Here is a 27,749-nt window from a genome sequence, read left to right as displayed (position 1 = left end):
GCAGGGTATTATATGCCAAAATATCAAGAAAGTTATTTCATACCATGTTCATCCTCCTCCAGTCTTGATGCTGAATTGCTAGCTATTGATGCTGCTCTTCATTGTGTTACTCAAATTTCTGAAAAATCTATTTACATACTTACTGACTCCAAGGGGGCTATATTTAATATAATTAAATATGTACCAAACCCATACTGACAAAGAATTATTCCAATTCAGAAACAACTAAGTAAACTGAAAAAACTCCAAAATGAAATAACATTTCAATGGATACCTAGTCATTGTGCTATATCTGGAAACGAGAAAGTTGATAATATTGCAAAACGGGCAACATATTTGCAACCAAGACCTCTTCAAGTGATATCTCTATCTAGTGCTTTTGCTTCAGTAAAGTCTCTTTTTACAAACCTATGGATCAACAATTGGCTCTCTTCTGACAAAGGAAAAATTTTACAGTCTGTACGAAAGAAACCAAAGACCTGGAAATATATAAAAACTTGCCCAGACATTTCAAACATTTGTAACAAGAACCAGAACAGGTCACATTGTCACACAATTGTACCTACACTGATTTCACCTTTCTGATAATCCTACTTGTCTGTGGTGTAATAATCATGATGAAGATCTGGTACACATTCTTCTGTACTGTCCATCCATAAATCACAAAAGAAGTAAATTAAAATCGTCAGTACCAGTTGTAGAAGACACAGCCCTGCAGTATATTTCAAATTCAAATTTATTTACAATTTACATATGAATAGATACCCGAAATGAGCATATGCTCGTGCTCGGGTACAGTCTACAGACTACATCCCAACTCTGGCTACTAGCAAGAGGCATCTATAATCAACACCGATCAGAATACTCCTCATTTCTCATGAAAAACAAAAACTTAATAGACTACAGTGGACTATATTGGACTTCGTTGTCAGCAAACAACTTTATACATTAACGGTCTTACTAATAAAAACTCTATATACAGACGTTTAACTGTCTTATACTTATACAATGAGTAGCTCGTTTATAAGTCGTGTGTAAATTCCTTACTAATAATCAGTACATACGTCGTGTATAACAGTATAATTGTTACACAGCTACGTCATAGTTTCGTCATTACTTCGTTACGAAAGGTAATAGAATATCTGAGGTTCTCTACTGCATCCGGTAGAACGCTCTAATGTGGCGTGTTAAATATCGATAATACAACTGGCTCTAATCGATTACCACACTACATTTTGGTCAAAGTGTACAAGCTACAGCAATATTATTCTAATAATTCTATGATCTTTGGTTTGTTCTTCTGTGGTTACAAGGTAACCATCATCATAAAATGACAGTCGATACGAACAGCTGTTAGAGGGGCGGGCATTTTTTACCCTATATACAATGCTTAAACAAGGGGTTTCGTGTATATAACTACTGCAAAGCAATTCCCATTGTATAGTTACAGCCTGTTTATACGTCCATAGCTTATTCACGGTTTATTAATAACATTTTCTGTCTCAACTCTGCATAAGTCTCTTATAAAAACTATACACGATTTATTAGTAAGACTGTAAGAAGATTGATTGATTTTTAAAATATGTTTATAAACTTGAATAAAAAGAAAAAATTAACAAACGGCTTGATTATTCGAGTTACTTTTAAGTATAAGTATATAATTTTAAATTGTCTGAACTTTTTACATGTTTGTCTTTTGCTATGTTAATTCTGATATGGAATGTTTGTTTAATTGTATTCTTTGGATTAAGAAAACCATGTCCAGTGCAAAAATTGAGTTGAGATCGACTTAACTTTGCAGGTTACTAAGAGGAGTAGACTAAATGGCAGCACAATACAGGGGAATTACGTGTACAAACCAATGGTAGCAGCAACATCTGTCAATGGTGCTGGTAGCGTAGGTGGATCAAGAAGGAAAGCACCTCTACTCCTTCGAGCTTCACCTTCAGCTTCTTCATTAATCAAACTTGAAGATCCGTAAAATTTCTAATTTCTTTTACTGATGGTGCAATGTCATCTTGGTTGTCCATTTGTCTTCATTATACTTTTGAAACATTAACACTGATAATGTGTAATTTTTTAATGTGTATATGTTGTACCTGAAATGCGGTATGAATTCTACTAAAATAATATAAAATCATAAGGAATTTAATATTCTTAATTAGTTACTGTTCTTTTTAAGTTTCTTTAATAGTACTTTAGTTGGAAGTTTTCAAATCGTGATATTATGAATTATGAGCAGTATTAAATAAATATGGTACCTTTTTGCAGACAGAAGGATGTACAATTGTGTGCTTCCGTAAAAAGAGAAATAGAAGGCTTGCTGCTGTTATGCCAATAAAATCTAATTATAAAATGCTTCCTAAAGCCATGCAATTAAAATCCCTGCAATATTATTCTCGCTCTTTTTAAGTTCTTTTCACACTTCTGACAAGGTACTAGCATGAAAGTGCTGAAAGTTTTAATACAAGCATATTTTGTGCCATATTGGCACCCAGAATGAAGTGTTTGAAGACATATGGGGCAAATGGACAACACTTTTTATTAGATTAGATTGGGATTGTGTTCTTAGAAAGCATCATGATAAAATATTTTACCATTATGCTTGTCCACTTACGACTGGCAGTTTTTTTTATATAATGAAAAGTGATTATGTTTCCGTGCTTTGTACAAGTATTATGAGGAAAAAGAAAGAATTGTTTTAAGTGCCTTGTATTATAGTACTGACAGGTATATTTTTGATGAAGGGACCAAAAACTGATAACATGAAAGGACTACTTTAGTACCTCCATTAAAGACTTGTTGCTGCTTTTTCTCCCTGTTGAAAAAATGTAATGCCCATACAAGTATGATGCAATATGGTGCAAGAAAAGAACTGAATATGTAAATAAGATCAATGTCAGTGTATAATCAGTTCCTGTCTGAGAACCTAGAACATGGTTTCTGTGTGAACTCCAGGTGATGCCGTATATTACTCAAAATGTCTTGAATGTGTAGTAACAAAAATGTTTGAATATAATTTTTACTAATCATCTAATTTGAGAAAGGTCTTAAAAAGGAAAGCAGTGACATGAATCATACATTGCTTTGGATGATTGCCCCATTTTTAAAACATTTTGGCAATTTCTTGGGGAGCTGTGTCTTTTTTTCTGGAAATTTTATATTGTTCACTATGTAGTAGTTCCATTGCTTATAGTTGAAAAACGTGTTGATGACTGTTGCAGGTCATGGACCGCTAAATTATTCATAAGTAGTTTGTTGGGAGATTAATATATTATACTTCCGTATCCCATTATAGAGCCTTGATAGCCTAAAATAAGTGCGTTAATAAAATATGCCATTATATGATGTGCTGAGTAGTGTTGTGTCATGTGATTTTTTGACAGTAGGTTTGTATTTCCGCCATTTTCTGGTGCATAGAGATAAGCAAAAGTAATAAATAGGCGTACAAAATAATATTCTCAATCATTGAAGTTTCGTTCTCAGGAAAAACTAAATTAATTGTCAAAAAATGGAAGTATATTTAACTGTAGTACAAAACCTCTTTTTTTTTGTGACAGTATGCCTTGAACAGCCTCAAGGTGTGTTACTTTGTATTGCAAAATGAAAGTGCCCAAGAAGAGACGAATTGTATAATTAGTATTGGTTCCTGCAAACTGGCCTGAGCAAGACCTGCATATTTTTATATATGTATGTTATATACTTTAAAGAAATTTGCAAACTATGGATGCATTCAATTTGTTGAATTAATCTTTCTTAAAATGACACTCCAAAATGTAATGCCTTCCCTATTGAATGTTCTTTAAGCCACTAAATGTAATTTGTTATACTGTCATTTATCTTTTCTGTGAGGACTTAACTTGAGTAACTAAAAACTCTTTAATTCTTTCGTTCAAGAGGTTAGATAATTTCCTTCAATTCAGTACAATGCTATTCATTGGAGTAAGGGATACATTGGGCTGAGATGAAGATAATTTTTGTTAAACTGCTATGAATGAAGCAGTGCGTTTTTATAGTCCATAATTAATGAAATCAAAGTGTGACAATTTGTAAGAAAGATGCTGTTTATAATATATGTTACTAAACATGAATGTACCAGTATGTTAGATGTTAAAAGCAAAGATGAGAGTTTATATTACCTTGCATTTAATTTACATACATTCATAAGTTCAATTATTTCGGCATTTATCATTGGAGACATTACTTAAAAGCTATCTTTCATCTACATCTCTTGTTTCAAATCCCTTCAGCATTTTATTTTCAAAATCTTGGCATTTTATACGAGTTTTAAATGTGCGCGCAAGATATAATGTTGATTTTTTCATGTTACAAGTAACTCAGGGATTTAATTACCGAATTTTGTAAAGTTTCTTCTCAGGGTTTCCACAATAGAAACAAGTTTAATTAAAAAATGTATATTATTGTATATCTCCTCTTTTGCATCTTTGCTTGAAAGATATCTCCTAATTTCACACTTTTAAACTACACAGCTACAGTATACTCGATCTGACAACCATCTTCTATAAGCATAGTATTCATAAATGCTTGCTTGAATGTGATGCATACGGATGAAGATTTTACTTAATATTTAATTATCATCTTGAACTTTTTGTGTGAATATTTTTCACTAATTGTGTACCTTTGGGCAGCATTGATATATTGTGTATAATTCTATTACTTTGGATATAATTCTCGAAATATCGTGATTAAGAAAAATTACTCCCTAGCTGACATATAAACTGGCCTATGTTTCTTGCAGAGGAATTGCGAAACTAAACATTTTAAAACAATATACTGTTCATTCAGCACTGCTTACATGGTTTCAGATTACTGTTCATTTTTGAACACATCATGAAGACTATGTTTGGTATCACTAGTTTTCCAGCCCTGTAACGAATTTTTTTTATGTCTTCAAAAAACATATCATCGCTGCGCCTCCAAAATCTGCTATGATTTTTTAACAAAATTTTGCAGCACAAAAAAAAAAAGCATTGCCACTTTTAATTCCCTTGATTTTCAAAGCTACTTTCGGTATAATTTCAGTCATTGCAAGACAAATGATGATTAAACATGGCTTTGCTTTTGTCTTTGTCTTGCAAAATCTTTTTGAATACACACAGCAGATTTTGGAGGTGTGCGACAATATTATGAATCAAGCAAACAGAAATGGTTCTGCATTATTTGCAGAACACATTATGTACGTCACCTTCTTTCTGTGTGTGGGAAGTTAATAAGGCAGTGATTTTTTTTTCTTCATATTTTATTTTACTCTGCATAACCTTGTTTTAATTAAATATAATTATATACAGCAACTAAAATGCTCCACTTTCGTTGTGTTCCCATTTGTAGCTGCAATGATATTGGTATCATATCTCAAGTCTTGTTTTTACGTCATCAACCTTATAATCTATTTCCAATTTAATACGGGTTAGTTACTGAGACACGAACTGTACAGTAAACAATATTTGGGAAAAATATTATGTTTATATTCATTAAATAAGCATTTTGCTAGACAGTCTCGAGGTCACAAGTGAAAGTGAAGTTTCATAAATGTAACCATACTTGGAGATGTATTGTTAGTTACTGGTAAATCCGACTCTGTAACGAATTTCACCCACTCCACTTCTAACAGTCCACATGCTATCAACAAACATGTGACAAATAGAGGTAGAGGGTAGAGAAGAGACTGCCGTGCTACTGCTACTATTGATAAAGAAAAATTTTACTCACTGGTGAATCATAATGGTGTTGCCACGATCTTGAGATTCATTTCCTGTATTAGATTTGGAACCATCACTCTTGATGTCACTGTCACTGCTACTGTCTTCGCCTGAGTTTATGATAATGGTGCCCATTATTTCAGAAACTGGCCAGTGTTTTTTCCAATATCCTGCTTCTACTCTCAATACATGACTGCAGTAACCCTCCCAGTCTTTCTTTGTCATGGGTGTTATTGCTTTATCGGTTAGCTTATTATTACTAAAAACTTGAAACAATTGTGAAGAAGAACACACTAACTAAACTAAATTGTTATAACAAAAACTAAACTAAACTAAACTAAAGAGCTAGTAATATATTACAGAAAGTGAAAGATCACCAGACCAAATGTTTTCAACACGTACAACACACAGGCAGACAAGCAAGACTAAGGACCTGACAACCATAAACTGACTGACAAACTCTTGCTACTGAATCATGTGGGTGGGGAGCAATTTCCACCCCTAACTTCTCCAAGTCCTAGGACCAGATTTACCAGTCACTAACAGTACTACTACCCAACATGCCAAAAAGTGGAGAGGGGGAGTCAAGAGTGTGCCAAGCATATTTTTATTACTTGTGGCAGTGACTTATGTACATTTTTGCATGATATAGAAACTGTTTAACAACGTTGAGAGTTCTTAAATGAAATGAAATGAAAAAGACCAAGAACATCCTAAAAATGTCTGTCCATTGGGAAAACATTGATACCCTAGAAATAACTGTGCTTGCTGGCAGTTCTCCACACATGCGTGGTGAGCCAATGTATGCAACACTATTGGTAAACAGTTCTCATTGTCGAATCTATGTAGAATCAATTAAGGATGATTTCTGACATTGTTACATGGAAATAAAATTGATAGGTTCTTCCTTTGTTTTGTCCCTTCAAAAAACTGTTGATTTGCTTATTTTCACTAAAATTAAATCACATTCACTTCTTGCCTCTTGTTACTGCGTGTATGTCATAAATCACTCTTTTATTCGAATATTGCCAGCTGTACATAAATGATATGTTTCATTAAATGCTGAACTGCATTGTGATTCTCTGATATTTGTTTCTTAATTCACCTGATTCTGGTAATTACTTGTTCCATGGGATACACTTCTCTCTGAAATTTGTGTTATATTTGTCCTGTAGATTTGATGTATAGTTTTCATTGTTTTCTACATTGCTTATAAATACTCAATCTCAAATTCTCTAATCTCAAGGGAAAAAATGGAACTCTCTGCATCATAATCCACAGTTAATTCACGATTTACCACGAAAATTGTCTGTAGCTGCATTTAGGTTGGCAACAGGCCATGATTGTTTGGCCAAACACCTGCATAGAATTGGAATATATCAGTCCCCTAACTGCCCATTGTAAAAAATTCATGATATCTTTGAAAAGTATTGGAGCGCAAGAGGTCGAATGACTTTATTGTCAAACGCCTGGCATTAGAAAACAACAACAACATTGCTTATAAATATATATTGTAGTATGGAGAAATTTTAACTGGTAGAGAAGTATATAATATTTCCATTACTGTCTTCATCACAGATTTTTATCATAGAAGACCAGGATTTGGTCCAACATTTCATTGCCCTGTATATAGGCTTTATAATAATGTAAACATATTTAGATAATATCATGTTTTGTAACACTGAGAATTGTAATTGTTGTGCTCATTGAATAATATCAAATTATTAGAATCTTAAGATATTCTCGTAGGAATCAGTTGATCATAAAAGGAGTGTTACAGGACAAATATTAGGATTTTTATGACTGCAATTTTCCTCCAGTTTGAACATCCTAATTTTCATTGTGTACAGTTGGCATTTTCTAACATTTTATGATACAACAAATCTTCAATTAATGTAAGTTTGGAAGACAAAGAAAGAAGATATTAAATGTTATTTTCTTCCTTCCTCTTCAGGGTGTTTACCAGTAACGAAGGTAACCAAAACGTAACTAATTTAAGCAATTTGTAACGAAATTTAAAGAATTTAAAAGACTCAAATGATTGTCTGTCTGCCTGAGCTGCAGTATAGTCCGAAATTACAGTGCGAGTCTAATACAATCTAGAAGGCTGGGAGAGAAGATGACTGCACTTCCATTAAAATGAAGATCTGACAACTTACTTCACAAATTCGATGACAGATCGTAAGATGACTGAAACATGATTTTTTTTTTCTCTCTCTGTGCTTATGAGTAAAGTTGTGGTAACTGAAGAGTACCGTAATTTCCCATAACTATGGTCCAGGCACCCAACTATGGTCCAAAACGCACTATGTACTACTTAGTCCCCCAAGAGTTCGGTGTTTGCCATTTAAGGTGCCACTGTGATGGAATTATGTTCCCCATAGATGCTTCTATCTACCATTACACGTGGCAATGATATGGATGCTTAACAAGGTCAATGTGCATTGTTCTATTGAATGTGTGAAGACACGAAATCATTCAGTTTGTGTTTGTCTATTTTATTAAGCTCTCCTCTGTAGAACTGGCAAATTATAGATATATGATTGTTTGTACAATTAAACCTGGCTATATAGTGTTTACTTTCACGTAATAATTAGACTGGCAGAGGTTAAGGACTCTGCGTGAAAAATGTTTAACCTCAAGGCTAGAAGTCAGTCCTCAACTATGTACCACAATTTTTCGTGGACCATAGTTGTATTTCATTTTGAAATATTTGTTTTAATGAAATGTGAACAATTTGAATATTTACTTCTGCAAATACGGTATCTCAGTATATTCTAAAACACCATTTAACATTATAGTCCAGTAAATAAAGAAACAGGCTGTTCCAGCATCAATGGTACTAGCATGAATAATGGTCCGGTAAAACAAAAACTTCAGGGTTGAAGGATCACAACCGTCCCTGTAAGTGACTATGAGAGCGATGAAATTGAATTTGATACAGATTATGATGTTTCCGGTGTACTCTCCAAAATTATAGACAGAGTCAGATGTGGAAAAGAAGACGAAATCTGTTAAAATAATGCTAAAGGCACATAGTTATGTGGTAGTTACTTATGAGGAGGAATTGTGGCCAGGGAAAGTTTTGGAAGTGAAGAACAATGGAGCTGTTGTTTCTTGTATAGTAAGAAGCGGCAATTACTGAGGGGAAGCAATATCCGCTATTAGTAACATCTGGGTGGCCACAAAATCAGTTGAACATTTGCAAGAAAATTGAAACAATTTGTAAGTTTTTACACCTTTTAATTATATCCATTGTTTGGCGTTGAAAATAATAGTGCAAATGATAATAAAAAAGGTTTTTTTTCTGGGAAGCAATGTTTTCTTCATTTCATAATGGGTTTTCTGATTCTCACCTTATAAAAAATTGAGAATCTTTAGGTGGCCCGGTATTTTTGCCGGTGAGTGTAGTTGTTCATTATTGCAGGAAAATGACTTTCAGATTTCACTTATTTATTGTGTGTTTATGCAATGTGTACTAATAAAAAGAATCCATGTACTTTTCATTTATTTTTAATATTTCTGTGCTAGATTATATTTCTACCCTTAAATTAGAAACTCAATGTATTGATTTACGAATAATTACAGGTCCAGCTATAGTCCATTCATGCTTTCAAGCATGAATATATGAGTGGACCATAGTTGGGCAACTCAGAATACAACTATGTACCAATGCTTATTATTTTTTCAACACTTGTAATTAAATAATTTCAAACACATATGTCAATATTTATTTAATATACACTTACAAGTGTCCGAAGCCAAAATTTCACTTAATCTGGATGAATAGTGTTGAATTTACAAAGAAAAATTTGACAAATGTGGACCATAGTTAGGGGAAACTACGGTAACTAAATTTTATTCCACATTTTCGGTAGACACCCTGATATGTACAAGAATAAGAACTAAATTATTTATTTGTGATGTTCTGCATTAAATGGTGATTGTAATTTTGAATTCATACATTGTCATTGCAACTATAAAAATGGCCAAAACCTTGAAAGTTGAATATTTGGTGAAATAGATTTTTGTTTGTATGTCAAGTACTTCCCTTCCCCTCACTTGTGTACATAGTGAAATTAGTATTTGTTTGCTACTTTTTTTTTTTCTTTTCAGAATTTGAATGGAGGACTTTGTGAGATTGAGATTGCATTTCTACTTACCTCTTTTGAACTGTTTATATATTAGTAAATAATTAATTAATTACAGACGTTATATATTAGTAAATAATTAATTAATTACAGACATTCCACGACTCCTTTCTTAGAAACATATGGTTGATCATAAACTCCACTACTACTAAGATCTAGATCCTTAGCCCATTCCATCCTCATTGAGAATTGTGAACGAACGCTAGACATCCAAAAGTAGTGGTACTCCTTTGTCATGTAACCAAAATGGCGCAAAGCAAAGATTTCAAGCAACAAAGGCCAGAAAGAAAAATGGGAGACGTGCCCATTGCCTACTAAGAATCAAGTTTGTCGTTTGCATTTTTTAATCAGCAAAGCTTAGTATTTGGGCTTCGTGTTTTCCAAACGTTCTCTGTTTCCAAAGATTAAATGACGTACTTGTATTCGTAAATTTTACAGTTATTTCGTTTATTTTATGTTTACCAATTCCGCTGATTTCCAATTGCTGCACTTTTTTTTTTGCCATTATATAAGTAATTTATATTCTATGCGAATGAATGAAAATAATTAAGATGCAGATACTATTGTGATATCCACTGAAAGAGTATAGACATTACTTCTAAAGTAATTCTTTATTGGTAAGATTTTGGCTGTATATTAAGATTTGTGATAATGTTCGGAAGTTTTTATAGGAAGAAATATGTCCTCTCATGAAAGAATTGTCAGTATTTATCACTAGTCGAAATCTCGCTACATTATTGTGCATTGTATTGTATTTTGCACTAGATGGATTGTAAATAAGCACTTATTAAGGAAAATAGTAAGCAGACAAATATTTTGCTTGCAGATAAACATTTGTCAATGTGAAAGAGATATGCTTTTAAGAAGGTTTGTAATATGTTCATTTGTGGCAGCTACATATGTTTGGAACAAAACTGCCCCCAAATACTATCAGCTAGTCCCCCCTCCCTCTGTGTATATATTTTGACATTAACTCAATAAAAAAAATCAGAAGGCTTGCGATCTGTTCTATTTCTGAGAACAAAAATCATTTTATGTGATATAGTATCTCGGGTGATGAAGATTTTTTTTTTGTTTCTGCACATTCAAGATATCATTCCTGAGATGGAGTTCATAATTAAAGGAAATGATGTTTCAAAAGAATGATACAGTTGACTAAAATTGTAGTTCATTTTGAGTAATTGATGGGCATGGAAGTATAATAAGCAACTGCAAAACTTGTTAATTAGTTACAAGTTGGCACTAGTAAATTATGTATTTAGTTCTGGATTCTCTATGGTATAATTGGAGGTCTCAGATTACCTTTCATCTCTTGGATAAATCGGGACGGATTTGTGTTGCTTTTGAGTCTGGCATAAAATGTGTTCTGCAAGATCTCAAGCATAAAATCATGAAAGCTAAGTTGTAAAAATATTAGTACGGCAAAGACTGATAGAAAATAGATGTAATAAACTTTGCCAAAATCCTAGTCTTACAAAAAATGAAATCTGCATTGTTCTCATAAAAAGTGAGATAAAGTGTACAAATATGTGTTTTTTACTGTATATGAGTTGTGTATTTTTTTTTCTTTCCAGAGTGTTTGTTTATAAGTTGGTCAGTGATTCAACAAAAGCATTCTGCAGATAGCATGCATATATATATTTTTTTTTTTTACCTGCAGGATTGCTTTCTATGAAAGTAAGCAAATAATTGTGTGTTGTATAGTTTTCATTTTTACAAATTTTTATTGCTTAAGTATGATGTGATGTGTAAATATGATTGCTGTAATGATTGACATTTTTAAGGAGAGAAAAATAAAATAGAAACGGCCACATTTGCTGTAAAGAAATGGCTTAACCATCAGTTAGACTCGGCTGAGATGGTGCTTTCCATATTCAAGTACAGATTAATAGTCTCTCTAATTAAAAAAAAAACTGACGTCTTCACAGATTGTACGAATAAGAAAAACGTGTGCTTGAAATGGCATAAAGAGTGTGTGTAGCAAAACTCAGTCCAATGAAACCAATTTTTTACATACTGTAAACTCGTACAGTATATTTTAAGAACTGATAACATTTTTACTAAAAATTATTTATTATCAAGTTTATACTAGTAGTCAGAAAGTACCAGAACTTCGGGTGTGCCACCTTCTATAGGCAACTTCTCTGCCTTGTCTGTGTGGTATGTGACCTACTCTCCAGGTGTTTAGACTCAGTGCGGCTGTGCATGAGAATGGGTAAGACTAACGTGGCTGGACACCAATCGAAATACAATGCAGTCTTCATCTTTGTTTAGTGAAGACGTGTAATACAGTGCAGCTTTACTCTTCGTTTAGTGAAGATGTGTAATACAGTGCTGCTTTACGCTTTTTTTAGTGACATGTAGGTATATGTGATAAAATGAGCTTCAAAGAGCACAGAGGTAATATTAAATTTTGTGTTAAACACGGTAAAACATTTACTGTGACTTTGGCACTCATGTGCCAAGCGTATGGAGAAGAAGCAATGTTTCGGACCCGAGTGTATGAGTGGCACAAGCGCTTCACAAGTGGCCATCTTTCAATGGATGATGATCCACGTTCAGGAAGTCCCAGATCGGCAAGAATGGAAGAAATGATAGCTCGAGTTGCACAAGAAATCAGATGAGACCGCAGACAGTCAATAGATGATGTGGCTACTTTGTTAGGCATTTCGCATGGTTCTGTGCAGTCTTTTCTCCACAATGATTTGAAAATGCAACATATTTGTGAGCACGTTATTCCAAGAAGCCAAACAGATGAGCAACGAGAAGAGCGGCAACTGTTTAGTGGAGACCTGATTGACAGGGTGCACACGATCCAACTTTCTTGCACAGAGTGATCACAGGTGACGAAATATGGTGTTTCCTTTACGACCCGCAGCCAAAGTGGCAGTCTTCAATGTGGAAATCTCCCAGCTCAACACGGCAAAAGTTTCTGTGCCGACTGATCAAAGGGGAAAGTAATGCTTGAAGTGTTCTTCGATATCCAGGATCTCGTACATTTCGAGTTTATTCCTGAGTGTTGAAATGTCAGTAAGGAGGCGTATGTTGCAATTCTTTGGCATCTTCGTGCTGCAGTTCGACGAACGAAAACCCAACTTGTGGCAAGGACAGAATTGGGTTCTCCATCATTACAATGCCCCAGCACATCAGTCGCTCTCAGTGAGCGAATTCCCCGCACAACACAAAATACCTGTCCATCCACAGCCATCATATTCTCCAGCAGATTTCTACTAATTTCCAAAGGTCAAATCCCTACTCAAGGGACAGCGGTTTGCATCAGCCGAAGGGGTAAAAATTCATACGACAAGCACTCTGTGAGAAGTGACCAAAGATGGGCTGCAGGAATATTTCGAGAAGTGGTATGGACGCTGGCAGAAGTGTGTCACTGCCTACTTTGAAGGTGTTGTTGTGTACATGGTTATATGTCATCTGCAACAAAAGTATCTACACATGTTTGCACTGAGTCGATTCACCTGGAGAGTAGGTCACATATCACACTGACAAGGCAGAAAAGTTGCCTATAGAGCACGATGTTGCCACCCAAAGTTCCAGTACTTTCTGACTACTAGTATTTTCATATCATCATTTAGTTCGAATATCTCTTAAATGGATAGATTTCTTTACTGGTTAGTTTTCATTTATTGGAATAGAGAAACACTGAATTAGTACTTCTATCTTCAAACTGTAACTTCAGTGTGATACATAGTCAGCAGTTTTCAACCACAAATTCTTAACACCAGTTTTAAGACTATTCAAAAGTAACCTAGGCTATTGTCAGATAATTGAAAGCAAATTTGATTGGATGTACAGTAAAACCCTGATAAGATGCTGTTCAAGGGACCACATGTAAACTGCGTATTAACCGGGACCGCGTATTAGGTGGGTATACTAATTTTGACTTATATACAGCATCTACACTGTGTTGGCATTTTTCTTTTTTGAAATACATAATTCATGAAAGGTAATATAATACAGTATTACTCCATTATGTAATTACTGTACTATATGTCAAAGACATTTACAATATGTACTGTACTTAATTCTTTCGAAAAAAAGTCATTTATAATTGTTTGCCATGTGCGTGTTTTTCAAGTACTCGTGTTTACCACACTTCACTTTCCTGCGCTTACATCCTCCCGACATTGCAGCTGCAGTGATTGAAGCACAATTTTTTATTATCATCCTTAATTTCGATTATGGGATTCCTAATGAACAGAGAGTTGTTTCTGATTAAGAGTACTGTTTTCATCGTACCTTTGTAAGATTTTAAATTTTTCCAACATAGGAAGCGCTTTTCTTAACACTCACAGACACTTCAATACACTAAAGGACAACAACCTGGCCAGCAAAAGTTTCCGGAATTTTATTACGGCCAAATGAGGAATGTTGCTTGAGAGAGAAAGTTAGCAAGAGAGTGGGGTATTGTAACTGTATGTGGGATATTCAGCAGTAGTTCCCAACCTTTTTTGACTGACAACACACTTTACTGAACGCCCACAATATCGCGACACATTTGTTTTTATTAAAAATAATGATATAACAACAACCAGTGCCTTTCTTTTGGAGGAAAAGGTGGTGAAACTGCGTGTAGAATATTTTATAGTGGATGGGAAGATGATTACTGTTCATTGTACGGGAATTTTGTCGTTTTTAACCTCCTTTTTGTTGAACTAAGACTTTCGATGTCTACGCGGAATTCAAAGAAAAATAATATTAAAAACATAGTTATTCACACATATTTTGATTCCATGATGAAAAATGTAACAAAAAGGTGCCAGAATGGTGTTCCAGAGCGTTCCATCAGAAAAGAGCACTAATAACAATTTCTATGTAGTGTCTGACATCCAGTGCAATCGAATCGAAAAAAAAAAAATAATTCGATAAAACATTTTTTATTGTTGCTTTTGGAAACTCTCATATTTAAATTAATGTGATGTCTGCGCTTGGTGGGTTGCATAAAGTTTCTCTATATGTGGCCTTATAATTGTCAAGCTAACACGTAAATAATCTTCAAGATGCAGCAGTTTGTTACTTTGTTTAGAGTTCACTATTTTCATGGTATAATATCCTGATTCACATAAGTATGATGTTGAAAACGGCAGTTTTAAATGTCTTTTTAGTTTATTTGGCACCATCGACTGATTTGACAAAACATTTCCGTGTATAAAACACTCGAGATTTTGTTTATGTCAGAGCCTTCTTCAGTTACAAGCCAGAGCCATATGTCGGCAACACTGTAATTAACTGTCAGCCGGAGGCCGACCATACAGTACATGTGTTTGTGCTAATGCCGATTTTCAATGTAAATTTATGTTACAATATAAGTGTGTGTCGTGGAATTATGTTCGCGGTCGTACCAAACGTTCATTATTGATGTATTATAAACTATGTGCGTGTTGGCAATAAAATCAAGACAATAAATGAAAAAAAAAATGGTTGCAGTCTTTGGAAATTTTTACAGTTAGTGATGACAAAGTAAATATTAAATATTGTATTAACTACATTTTTATAGTCTTACTTGCGGTTTGTGATGTATCAGAATTCTAGCCAAATTGTTGGGTCTCGCCTGCTATATCAATAAAGTTACGCCATTGATTTCCAAGTTCATTGTAAACAGCTCTTTTGTGATCCCATAAAATAAGTTGCAGTTTTGAAGATTCGGAATGCCTGCTATACGTCAGAACTATCTATAATTTGTAGTTGCATACACTCACTTTGTTGGTTTTCAAGGTTTATTTATTAATATGATTCCTTTTGTAATAAATTGGTTATAAACACGTTTCTTTTTCACTTCGTATTTACAGGATTTAAAGTTCACTAAGTTTACGCTAATTGGCACATACTTAATAGATAATGATGTGTTTTGTTAGGTATGTTGAAGGTATTTTTCTTAACTTTTTCATAGATCTTTATAATTGGCCTTGGCCTATTTAAAATTATATTTTTAAAAATTAATAACAAATAATTTAGGATAACAGTATTGTTATGATGACTGGTGAGGTTCAAACTAAAACTGGCTTCCTGGGTATCGGAAATATTTATTGAAAAGCATGACAGATCACATGGAATTAAAATGTAGGCCTATATTGATATTCTAGACCTTTCACGTCAGAGTGAAACAACATAAAGCGAAAAAACATTGTCAGTTTAATAGCCACATAATGGTTAATTGATTTGAATAGGATATTGCGAAAGTACGTCGTTATTTTATTTATTTTTTGTAGAAGTAACATTTCTTTAAGTATTTATTTATTTTCCCTAGTACCATCAATTTAAAACACGTATGATTTTAATTTTTTTTTTTTTTTTTTTTTTTTTTTTAAGTTATAAGTGTCTGTATGCAAGTACTTAGGCGGTATTCTGAAATTCAAATAAAATACCATTTCGGATTCCGTAATAAATTACGTACATCAATACGCTGAATCTTGATCATATGCACTTAGTTTTGTATCAATTAATGTCGAAAATGTACATGTGACAACGAAATCAAAGCACTAAAACGTCAAACGTCATGCCTTTATTTCGCCTCCGCCCGCCTCCACTCTGCGTTGCCAAACCTATCCATGCTCCGGCTTGTAACTAAAGAAGGCTCTGGTTTATATTCATCTCCACGCCATGTAAAACCATATTGCAAGTATTCATCACTATAATATTTACAAAACGCGATACGTTTTTGTGAACTCTGAAGGGAACTTTTGCTCACATTATATGAATTAGCACTACTATCATCTAACCCAGAACTCAATTCAGACTTTTTTTAATTAAAAATTTGTCCGTAAAAATCTAAATAAAGCACTTTTGATAAAAATAATCACACTATCACCCACTCACACATATATACTGAAACTGACCACTATGTTCTAATGATTCTAAACTCTGTTTATTACCAAGTGGGAAGAGTAAACGAATTATTAAGCATTGTTGGAGGTGTTCACTTTCATTCGAATTATCGTCAGGAAGAAAAGTTGAACTGAGTATTATTGAAGGTGTTCAAGTTTCATTGGTAAAGTCTGTCTCAAAATAAAATGTACCATATCAAAGACTCGCCGTAAATAAAAAATGCGTTGTAAAGAGACTTCATGCATGGCATAAAATTTATTTTTCAATTCCAAAATTTCGCGACACAGTCCATGGGGCTGTGCGACACACCGGTTGGGAACCACTGGGGTATTGTAAATATGAAGTGCACAGGTAAAGGGCCGAATACTGATACTTTTCAGGTTAATGGCACCAGTGAGTTCAATGGTCAAAATGTTTCATTTCTGTTACAATACAATGCTGAAAATTACATAAAAATATTTCACAAAAAATAGCATATTATGCGGGACTTGAGCACAACAAACAGGGTATTTGATACAGGTGTTATATATGAAATGTGCAGGGACCAGACAAAAAAAAGGCGTATTACACGAGATAGCATAATAAAGTGGGCTCATCTTATCGAGGTTTTATTGTATATGGAAATTATTAGTTAACAGCACCTCCTGCAGGTTTGATTACAATCTTCCTATTATTTTCAGTGAACTATAAGACAATAATGACTATACCATGCTTACTGTTGTAGAATTATGAAATAATTCACCTCACAACCATACACATGCAGAATTGTATTCCTTTTGACAATTAAAAATTCATTCTACTTATTTTGACTTGCTAACTTAAAGTTGTTTGCCCACTTAACTTGATAAAATTGTGATAATTGATAATCATACTCCATTTCCTCTTGTTTCCTTAATTTTCATGTATGTTAGTTTAGTCTCCACCAATAATGTTAGGTTTTTTTCTCATAAATAGTTTCACTTTTATCTAACATTCATAATCAAAAGAAATTTTCATTCAGTTACAAACACGTAAAATTAAATTTCACCTATATATATCTTACATTGGATAGAAGCATTTGGTATAACCTCTTTCATATTTAATCTAATACTATCTAGCTGCAGAAAAGAAAAATGTAAAAATTTCATAGAACAGTGAAACCAATTTAGTTTCTTATCCTGAAGTTTTAAGGTTTGTGTCCTCCTCTCCCTCCCACCCCTTGAATTGCCGTTATTTGCCCCAACTCTAATAATAAGCATGGCTCACAGATGTCATTAGTTCGTCAGACTATCCAGAGTGCACTACAGGTAGTGAGTCTATATTGCGTTTGTAATGAATGAATGATAGTTGTTAGGATGTCACATGGGAACCAGAGTACCCAGAAAAATCCCTTTGTTGCCTGGACCACAGGACTGCCCATCACAAGTTATACCTAAATTCAGGATGGTTAAACCAGAATTTAAATCCAGGCGCCGAGCCACCGTGGTTGTTGTGTTGGCGTAATGAAGTATGTAGAATTTTTTCAGAAGAAGTACTTAGAAATTGCTTGTTTCTTAGCTAATTTGTATATAATTTCGAAAATCTGGACATCGTTTCTTTACAGAAGGAATGGGAATTCTTAAAGATAAACAATCACATAATTTAAAACAAAGTTGAACTCAGTGTCAATTTAATTCTTTTCAAACAATGCTTTCTCAATAACTCTTTTAGATGGGGGAGCTTAATAGAAAAATTAGAAGAAAGTGACAGTGCATGTAACAGCTCCTGAAGTTTTTAAAGAATTCCATTTCTGTAAAGGGACGATGTCATGACTTTCGAGATTGCATACAGCCAAGATATGATCAATTTATGAATTCTGAATGTAATCTATCCAAGCTGCACAAAATACTTGTAACTTTATTTAGTAAAGGGACACCAACCAAAAGATGTCACTGGGTTCCTGCTGCCAGAAATTTTGTACAGAGACATTATGACGTGAAATGAGAAAGCATTGGGTTACTGGTGGTCTGCTCCCTGCGCAGGCTGTTAGGTTAGGTTAAATGTCTCTGTATAATATAATGTTACATATTAGAGATCAGAAAGCTGATTGGTAAATATCAGATTTGTGTGTACTAGGTGAAATCAAAATTACATTGATAGCATAAATTGATATACCGGTACATCAATTGATCATAATTCCTAGATGCGACATACTCAGTCTTGTGGTTGACATGCTAATTACTGGAGCCAAAATTTTTACTGGTTCACACCCAGTGATGAATTTTAGAAGGCAATGAAATCGTTAAGCTTGGCGTCTGAATGGAGGGAAAGTAAAGGTGGAAGGTCTGTGTGGTAGATTTACAGCATGTAAAAGAATTCTGTTCCTGATAGTGTGTTCCAGGAAAAGCTTCTCTGCTATTTCTTGTCTGTGGACAAATTTAGAGATTGTACATTGAACCTATACCATTGGCCTAAGTGCGCATGTGCTTTTCCCACCCTTCAACTCTGATCAATCCATTGAGCACTACTATTAATTGTGATATTTCGACATCAACACATTTCTTAAACTATAATGTTGAGGTCACTATATTTTAGGGATTAAAAAAAGTCGATCATTTTCTTCTCTATATAAAATTTTTCCTGTGATACAGATGAGAAGCAGGTTTCGCATGCTTGACAAGTAACCCAGCAGACGTAGAGAAGAGACTCAAATTACCTGTGGATGTTGCATACAATTTGGTTCTTACCTTTATATATGATACTGAAAAATGTTTTCCTTTTGCCTCATTAGATGCTTTGTACTTCTAGATAAGGTTTCTATATACCTACAGAAGTTTCTCTAACATTCATTGAATTCCCCTGTGAATATCTTAAAGACATTTTGAAACACTGGAGTTTGTACTGCAGACCACAAAGTAAAATTCACTCAGGACTAAGGTATGAACTGATTTGCCAACATCCATTTTCTGTGATGAACTTTTTGACTTTTTGACTCTTGGCTATTCCAAAAAACCAATCCAATATTGGCCACATATCGAAAAATTCTTCGTATACCTATGAAAGTATCTCTATCTGGCACAAACACTCCCAAAAACTTGCCCCTAACATTTTTTGTACACTTTTCTTGCAGTCTTTCCATAATATACAAATTGCAGATAAAAAAGTGTTCTACAGAATAGCTGTCTGTTGCTACTGTCGTGAAGCCTATCAAAATTTAACTAAACTTTGCATATGGAGGAAATAGTAAAATGGGTTTAAACATAGCTGATATAACACAAAAGATACAACTACGTCGCCACTTCTATTAAAGGTAGCTTCTCAGCCTAAATACAGTAGAACCTTGATTAACCATTCTGCAGGTTATTTATACATAACCAGAAAAAAACGCAATTTTTCGAGCATTGAACAGAAATGACTTACACCGTTCTTCTGTACTTTCTCAATTCTACCACGATTGTGTAACTTTAATTTTGTTCTTTGTCTATGTTAAACACTTTCATCCCCTTTGGACTAAATTAATTTTGCATCTCTGTTCCGATATTTCATAGTAATTAGTAAACTTAGACTGGACATGGAAAAGAAAATTGTTGCAGATAAATGCAGGGAAAAAACGTAAAAGCATCTTAAATTGTACCAGACAGATTTAAGTCCATTAAAATTTATAATACAAATTAAGCTTTCTTTTTTGTTTTTATTTATTTATTTTTCTTTCATTAACTGTTCAATGTGTCTGGTCCATTATAATCAAGATTTGTACTATATGCGAAGGATTTTCTTTATATTATAAATTAAATTCATGCTGTAACTTGTAAAGACATAAAATGTTAATAATCTGTGGTTTTATAAAACGTAGTCACTGATGAGACTGCATGTCTTTCACAGTTCCCTCTTCTGCATGTGTGTGGTTTTTTTTTTTTTTTTTTTTTTTTTTTTTTTTTTACACATATACTTATTTTAGATTTTCTTTATGTTTATCTGACTATGACGGAATAGTTTAATTGTTTGGAACCCTCCAGCATTAAAAGAGTGCTTCGTGTATTGCACAATTAAAATAAAAACCAACTAATTTTTTTAATCCAATGCCACCAGGTTGTCTTTTCGACATTTCTGGTCTTCTCTCCTGGCTGTGGCTTAATTGTGGCTTAATTGTAACCCACTTCTGAAGTTGGGGCGCCTGGAAGGCGGAGTTACATTACCACGATGATATGATAGGATGATTATGATAATGTAGTGCCAGGAGAGGTCTTAAATCTAAACTTAACCTAAATTCCAGACCATGGACGAACACGGGAATAATCCCCTTAAAGGAAAAATTCCTGTGCTGTAACCGGGAATCGAACCTGGGACCTCATGAAGTATAGCCAGAAGCTCTGACCACTAGACCATGAGGCTGGTCAAAACCAACCAACTAATTAAATGGTTCTCAAATGATGTTGATACTGATTCAGTGTTCTAATCTCATTTCTTTTGTTGAATGTCCATTGATTTGGAAAATGATAGGTACTTCTTTTTTACAAGTTGAAATTATAATGTGGTTTGTTAAGTGATGGAAAATCTTCATCACATCCTTTGCATATGTTAAGTTCATACACAGATTCTAGCATATTGACATTTTCTACGCAATACTTGTTCTGATAAAACTTATCTTCCCCCTGTCTGGGTTAAAAGATTTCTTCTTTGTTTCTGCTTCTGTTTGGTATTATTAGAATTTTGTCTTACACAGCCTATTATATCTTCATAAAATTGCTCACTTAGCACTGGAATGTTAAAGTATGTAGTAGAAAGAAAATATTTGAAAAATAATCTTAAAAACGTTCCTGCTGTATTTTTGTAGCACATTCATTAATACACTTGACCCTCTCCCCACCCATTTCACAAACGTGATAGAAATATAACTACTTGAACATTTCCATCTGCTTGGCCGATTTTACGAAATATTTCAGGGACCACATTGTACAGTACAAGAATTTGTAAGCCATTATGTTGTATAAAAACTAGCAGTTGATGTAATTTAAGTTTTGCCATTGTATAGTTTTGTTTATAATTCACTGGGCTTTAATGCCTTGTCATCATGTACTGTATTATGAACTGTTCGGGTGTTTATTTTTTTTTGTTTCAGAGACTGATTGTGTATTATACTAATCAGATGGAATGTTGAATAGCCGTTTCTTAAAAAGAAATGTTCATTGAAATATTTAATCGCCTGCTGTATATCAGAATGAATATAAGTATTTAATGGGCTGTGTTTTTTTTTTTTAGGGTTTCTTACATGGCTGAAGTAAACTTGTTTGAGAAACACTTGAGTGTAGGAAGAAATTGCAGTTAATTTTACAGTACCTATGTCTTAACAGTGAGACGTATTTCTTATAGAAGGCAAGTTACATTGTTGTAAAAATTGTGTAAAAGGTAGCTGAATCATATTTATAAGAACATGATGAAAATGTGATGATGCATTGTAATTAGTAATGAATCTTTTTTTTTTTTCCTCTTTCTCTCTTTTAGTTCAATATCAAGCATTCTGTGTTTGTGCAAACATTTTAAAGACTAATGAATTTGCTGTGAGGAAGGAAAGGAGTGTATAAATGAATTATACTGTAGTTTGCTAAGATAAAAAAAATACAACAAACTTTATAAATAAAGATATCTTTTGATAATTGATAAACATGTATTTCAGGTAAATTCTTAAGATGGTATATTAAATGTAATGTGTTTATTCCTGACTAGTGGAAATGTTGACAGTCATAGATAGTTGGGATCCAAAAAAAATCGACTAGATTTTTATGGGGTGGCTTTTTAAAAGTATGATGTTATAGGGTTTAAAAAAAATGTAAGTTTATAATTATGTAGGTATTATAAAGGAAATATGTTAGTGTCTTGAATCTCCAAATTGCTTGCAGAGATTTTCAGGGATGAAACAACCCTTTCATCGGTTACAATGAACTTGAAAGCAAAAATCTGCACTCCACATTACACAGGATATGTGATGCAGATTTCGTGCCGACACTCTAAGAGTAAAAAATTTCCCTCTTCCCTTGCCACACTTTGGTGATACTTAAGGTGACCAGACGCCTGCTTTTGTCCGGACATGTCCTTTTTTAAGCCTTTGTCTGGGGTCCTGGCAGATTTTTGAAAAACCAAGAAATGTTGTTTTCGTAACTTGTATGCCTGATATTTTGAAATTATCTGATTAGAGGCCTTTCTCACGTAATTTGCCTATAGGTGGCAGCATCGACAGAATACTCCTTGCCAACGTCATGACTCTCTTTGCTCTCCCCCTTGTTATGGTCGTTCAAAGGCAGCTAGTAAATCGAGAGATCCAGGTGCGAAAGTAAATCCGTTTCCGCATTCTCGCCTCGCAGTCTGTCTATTCTGCCCATTTTCTGTCCTCTTTAATATTTATAGTTCCCTTGACTTTCATATGTAGCCAACTGTAAAATCATTATTATTAAGTTTTATCCTAATTATTTTGTAATGAAATACGTAGATATTAACATACTCTTTTAAGTATGATAGAAGCCTAAATCTGTACTGTAAATACAGTAGAGTATCGATTATCCAAATACTGATCAACTGAAACATCGATTAACCAAAAGTGTTCTAGTTGGCAAATTTGAATTTGTGCACGCACCATGTACAGTGAAACCTCTCATTTACGGACATCGAAGGGATGTAACAATCTGTCCGCATCTGGGAGGTGTCCTTTATTGGGAGGGAGGCTCCCCAATCTAATAGTAAATTTATAATATGCATTATATATCCCTTCAGGCTTTAAATGAAATGTATTACTGTAGTTTAATTCAAAATACAGTATACTGTACTACAGTAAATTCTTTACAAGTTTGAACTACAGTCGATAAGACCGAAAAAGGGAAATAGAGTACTGTGCCATGCAATTTTATTCTAGGTCAACAGTTATGCAGTACTGTGATTTACAGTTTTCAACTTAGCCTTTACGTTCAGGTGCCATGTCTCTGGAAACAGAACAACTGATTGAAGTGAAGAGAATAATCTTATTAACCCTATCATGTGTCAGGTACAATTTCACGATCGCTGAAACCTGGACCCATCAGACAAGTTAAATTGTATGACTTTATTTATCCACCCGCTTCCAACTAACAAGGGGTAGCCGGCTGGGCTAGTGGTTGCCTACGAGACTCTTATTGTCTTCTTTCATTAAGGAATTTCTTTACAGTTCTCAAAACTAAATTTTCCATTTTTGTAACACATTAGGCCTAGAAATCCTAGTTCTGTCTGCAGTCAGGAGGTAAAGCAAGCTTTAGGACTGTGAAACAGCTGTCCGTGTCTGTGTCTGAGAGTGTCCGTAAACTAGAGTTAAATTTATCATTATTTCTATATTATTTCAGTTCGGACATAAAAATCTGTCCGTATCTTGGGGGTGTCCGTAAGGAGAGGTTTCGCTGTAGAAGTTTTGCTAGTGCTGTTTGCGAGATTTAGCGACAAAAAAAAAAGTCTCAGCTCTGAAGCAAAAAAAAAGGAAAGTTTGGACTTTTCTTAAACTGTAGGCCTGCTTTAATGGCCGTTTCGAACTTGTCAAACTAGGGTAGTCAATTTTCTGTGTTACTTGTGAGACGTGTGATACAAAATATATACTGTATGTGTTTAATATCAGTGTTTCATACTACTCCTATGACACCGGTAAAATTTGTTTTCGTAAATGATCGGTTATCCAAAAAATCAGTTACTCAAACATCCCCGTCCCCAATTGTTTCGTATAATCGATGCTTTGCTGTCTTCTGTAATAGAATAGATATTGACGTAATTTAAAGTATAATATAGGCCTAAGCCTAAATCTAAGTACATATTTTCTGTCCTCTTTTTTTCGAACTATGTCCTCCTTTTTGAATCTTTGTGTCCTCTTTTTTTATGAATGTGAATCTAGTCACCCTAGTGATACTACATCATTTGGCCTCATGCATTCCACGCCCTCTGTTCTGAAATTGTGCGTCACTTTGCTGTCACCCCCTCCCCCATGATCTACCATGGGGGATTGGTCGACCAGAAAAGTGTTGATGAACAAACAAGTGGAGTATCCCATACGAACCTTTGTTTATTAGGATTTGAATCTAAGTTGGGTCCAAACTATATTGTATGCCGATGATCACTCAAGTGTTACTATCAGATTCTGAAGACAACCTACAAATAGCAGTGTACCAACTATTTAAAATCGCTAGCAAATATGATATGAAAATCTCTACATCAAAATCCAAAACAATGGCAATGTGTGGAAAAAATACACAACTGATGAAAATTGAAATTGATGGCAAAATTATAGAACAAGCGTCTGACTTTTCAGATTTAGGAAGTGTACTTGCAGAACATGAGTGATATTGATATTAAATTACAAAAATATAATTAATTGAACGGTATAATACAAAGACATTTTAGTAAACAGATGATGACAGACACTAAATTAAGATTACATAACATTACATCAAAATCTGCTCTCAAATACGGAAGTGAAATTTGGATTTTAAATGATAGAAACTCTCATAAACTTGAGGTAGCCCAAATACGTTTCTTGCGATCATTGTTAGGAGCCACTAGATTAGACCACCAAAGGAATACTGCCACCAGAGAAAAACTTGGAGTACCTAGTTTAACCAAGGAGATAACAAGATACCAACAAGAATGGAAAGAACTAGACTCCTAAAATTAGCATTCCAGTACACTCCAACAGGACATCGAGATCAAGGACGACCAAAACATTGGTGGAAAGACCAAGACCATCTTTGCTAGGTTCATCGTCACAGACCGTTTTGACCTAAAACAAATCTGTTCATGATGATGAATCTAAGTTGGTGACTTGGAAACTATTATAGATATAGATATTGGTGCCAGGCAGTCATTTCTGGATCTACTGTCTTATATATATATATATATATATATATATTTTTTTAATTCTATTTGATATGTGTGTGCGTGTCTCTCTGTATGCTAACGGACACTCGACTTAGTGATTCATCAAAGCAATGTCATCTAGTGCGTGACGTGTGGAAGCTTGTAGTTCCTGAGGCACCATGAAGACATTGCCCTTGGTACAGGCCCCGCAAAGGATTCTGAAGAATGGCCTTGGTCGACATATCCAAGCGGCGAGCCTGGCTAGTTTTGCTTACTAGTAAATCCCCCCCACACATGTGACTGTACCAAAACAAACTCCATTCGTCTGCTCAGACTACGACAGCGTACAGTCCCCGTTATATTCTTGTGTGACGTAGATGCGAGTGTTACTAGTTTGTAGTTGTGATAATTAATTAGTTTCATTATGCCTCGTAAAGTTTCCGAATTGAAAGGGAAGACACTGCACAATCAAATTCGAGAGGTTGTTGCTAACGTTTACGATTACACGGAGGAGGCGAAAGAAAAAGACCGATTTTCACCCGAGTATTTTAAAGAAGTGACGAAAGTCCAAGAAAGAGTTGCAGCCACTGGGGTGTTGCACAGTTCTGTCTACAGAATTTTACGAGACAGAAAAAGCATGAAGAGGAAGGGACATCTTTCGACACTCCAGGAAAAACACACAATGTCCCAAAAAGAATCACTGACATTGATGATTTTGATAAATGCGTAATCCGTCTCATCATATACAACTTCTATATAGAAGAAAAGTGTGCACCAACAATAAGAAGATTGCTGCAGAAATTAAGAGACACTCAATTTCCAAGGTAAACTCACAAGTCTTAGAACAATAATCAAGAACTTAGGATTTCGGTAGAGAAAAACAAGAACCAATCGAAGTGTTCTGGTTGAAAGACACATTTGTTCTCTTCGTGAGACATATCTGACTTCTCTTCACAAATACAGAGCTGAGGGATGGCCAATAGTATATGAAGACGAGACGTACATACATAGCAGAAGAGTTGGTCTGACGATAGCGGCTCCGGTTTGATGTCTCCTGTATCCAAAGGGGAGCGACTTATAATCGTCCATGCAGGTGGAAGGTAGGGTTTATACCAAATGCTCTCCTCATTTACAGGTCGCAACTGAAAACTGGAGATTTTCACAGAGAAATGAATACTGATAACTACACCAAATGGCTTCGTACAATGTTAATTCCAAATTATACTAGTATAATATATAGTATAGTGGAACTCTGTTCTAGTTATCGACAATGCTTCATATCATAATACACAACTGGATAAACCCCCAACCTCAAATTCCTTAAGAAAAGATATGCAAGCCTGGTTAGTGAAACATAACATCCCATTTGATGAAAACAGTATCAAACCAAAGTTGTACGATTTAATCTTAGCCAATAAGCCAACACAGAAGACCTACTTAATTGACCAAATATTAGCCGAAAACAACCATAGAGCCTTAAGACTTCCACCTTACCATCCCAACCTGAGTCCCATTGAATTAATTTGGGAGACTTTAAGCAATGGGTTGGTAGGAGAAATACCACTTTTAAAATAAAAGATGTCTATGTTGTGTTGGCAAAGATTTGAAGAAATCGGCCAAACGGAATGGGGAAAATGTCGTAAAGTGGAAGAAATTGAACGAGAGTATTGTGAGAAAGATGGCATCGTGGAAGAAAGAATTGAGAGGATTGTGATTGAAGACAATGGGATGGAAAGCAGCGACGAAGACAACGAATGTGAAAGTAACCCAATGGAGAGGGAAGATGAAGACATGTCAGGTATGGAAGAATTAGAGGATGATTAGTTGTCTATTTCGTAAAATGTGTGTGTTATTGTATGACATTTAAAACATTAATAGAATGTCACTGTTATATTTGGTAATGAGTGTACTTTGTCCGTGCATCAACATACTGTAAACACGGAGTGCAATTGTTTTTAAATAACATTTAATACCGGTAGCTAAAAGTGTGGGATTTAAAAAATTAACAGAATGCCAGCATTATATTTCGTCAAGTAGCAACTGTACTTCCAGTAAATGAAATAGTGTTTGTGTTATCGATGATGTCTGACCCTGCTAACTGCCTGACACTGCAACGGTTATGAAGTATACTGTCCACCGCCCGTCCACATCTGGTGAGTAACTCACATCTAAGTTTCCATTACAAATTTCCATTCGTCTAGAACGAATGCTATGCCTGTAC

The 27,749-nt window shown here is 34.4% G+C and overlaps 1 protein-coding gene across 1 annotated transcript in view; it reads left to right on the top strand.

The window, feature by feature from the left end:
• Positions 1-22,335, top strand: part of LOC138715321 (uncharacterized) — a 77,825-nt gene extending 55,490 nt beyond the window's left edge. The window contains exon 6 of the mRNA XM_069848103.1: positions 1,802-22,335. Coding sequence (XP_069704204.1) covers positions 1,802-1,981 — 180 coding nt within the window. The 3' untranslated portion in view covers positions 1,982-22,335. The remainder of the gene's footprint in view (positions 1-1,801) is intronic.
• Positions 22,336-27,749: the final 5,414 nt, after the last annotated feature.

The sequence above is a fragment of the Periplaneta americana genome, chromosome 15, assembly GCF_040183065.1.
Source record: "Periplaneta americana isolate PAMFEO1 chromosome 15, P.americana_PAMFEO1_priV1, whole genome shotgun sequence".
Lineage (NCBI taxonomy): Eukaryota > Metazoa > Arthropoda > Insecta > Blattodea > Blattidae > Periplaneta > Periplaneta americana.
Note: the sequence above shows the minus strand (reverse complement) of the source record. Positions and strands in the feature narration are given on the sequence as shown.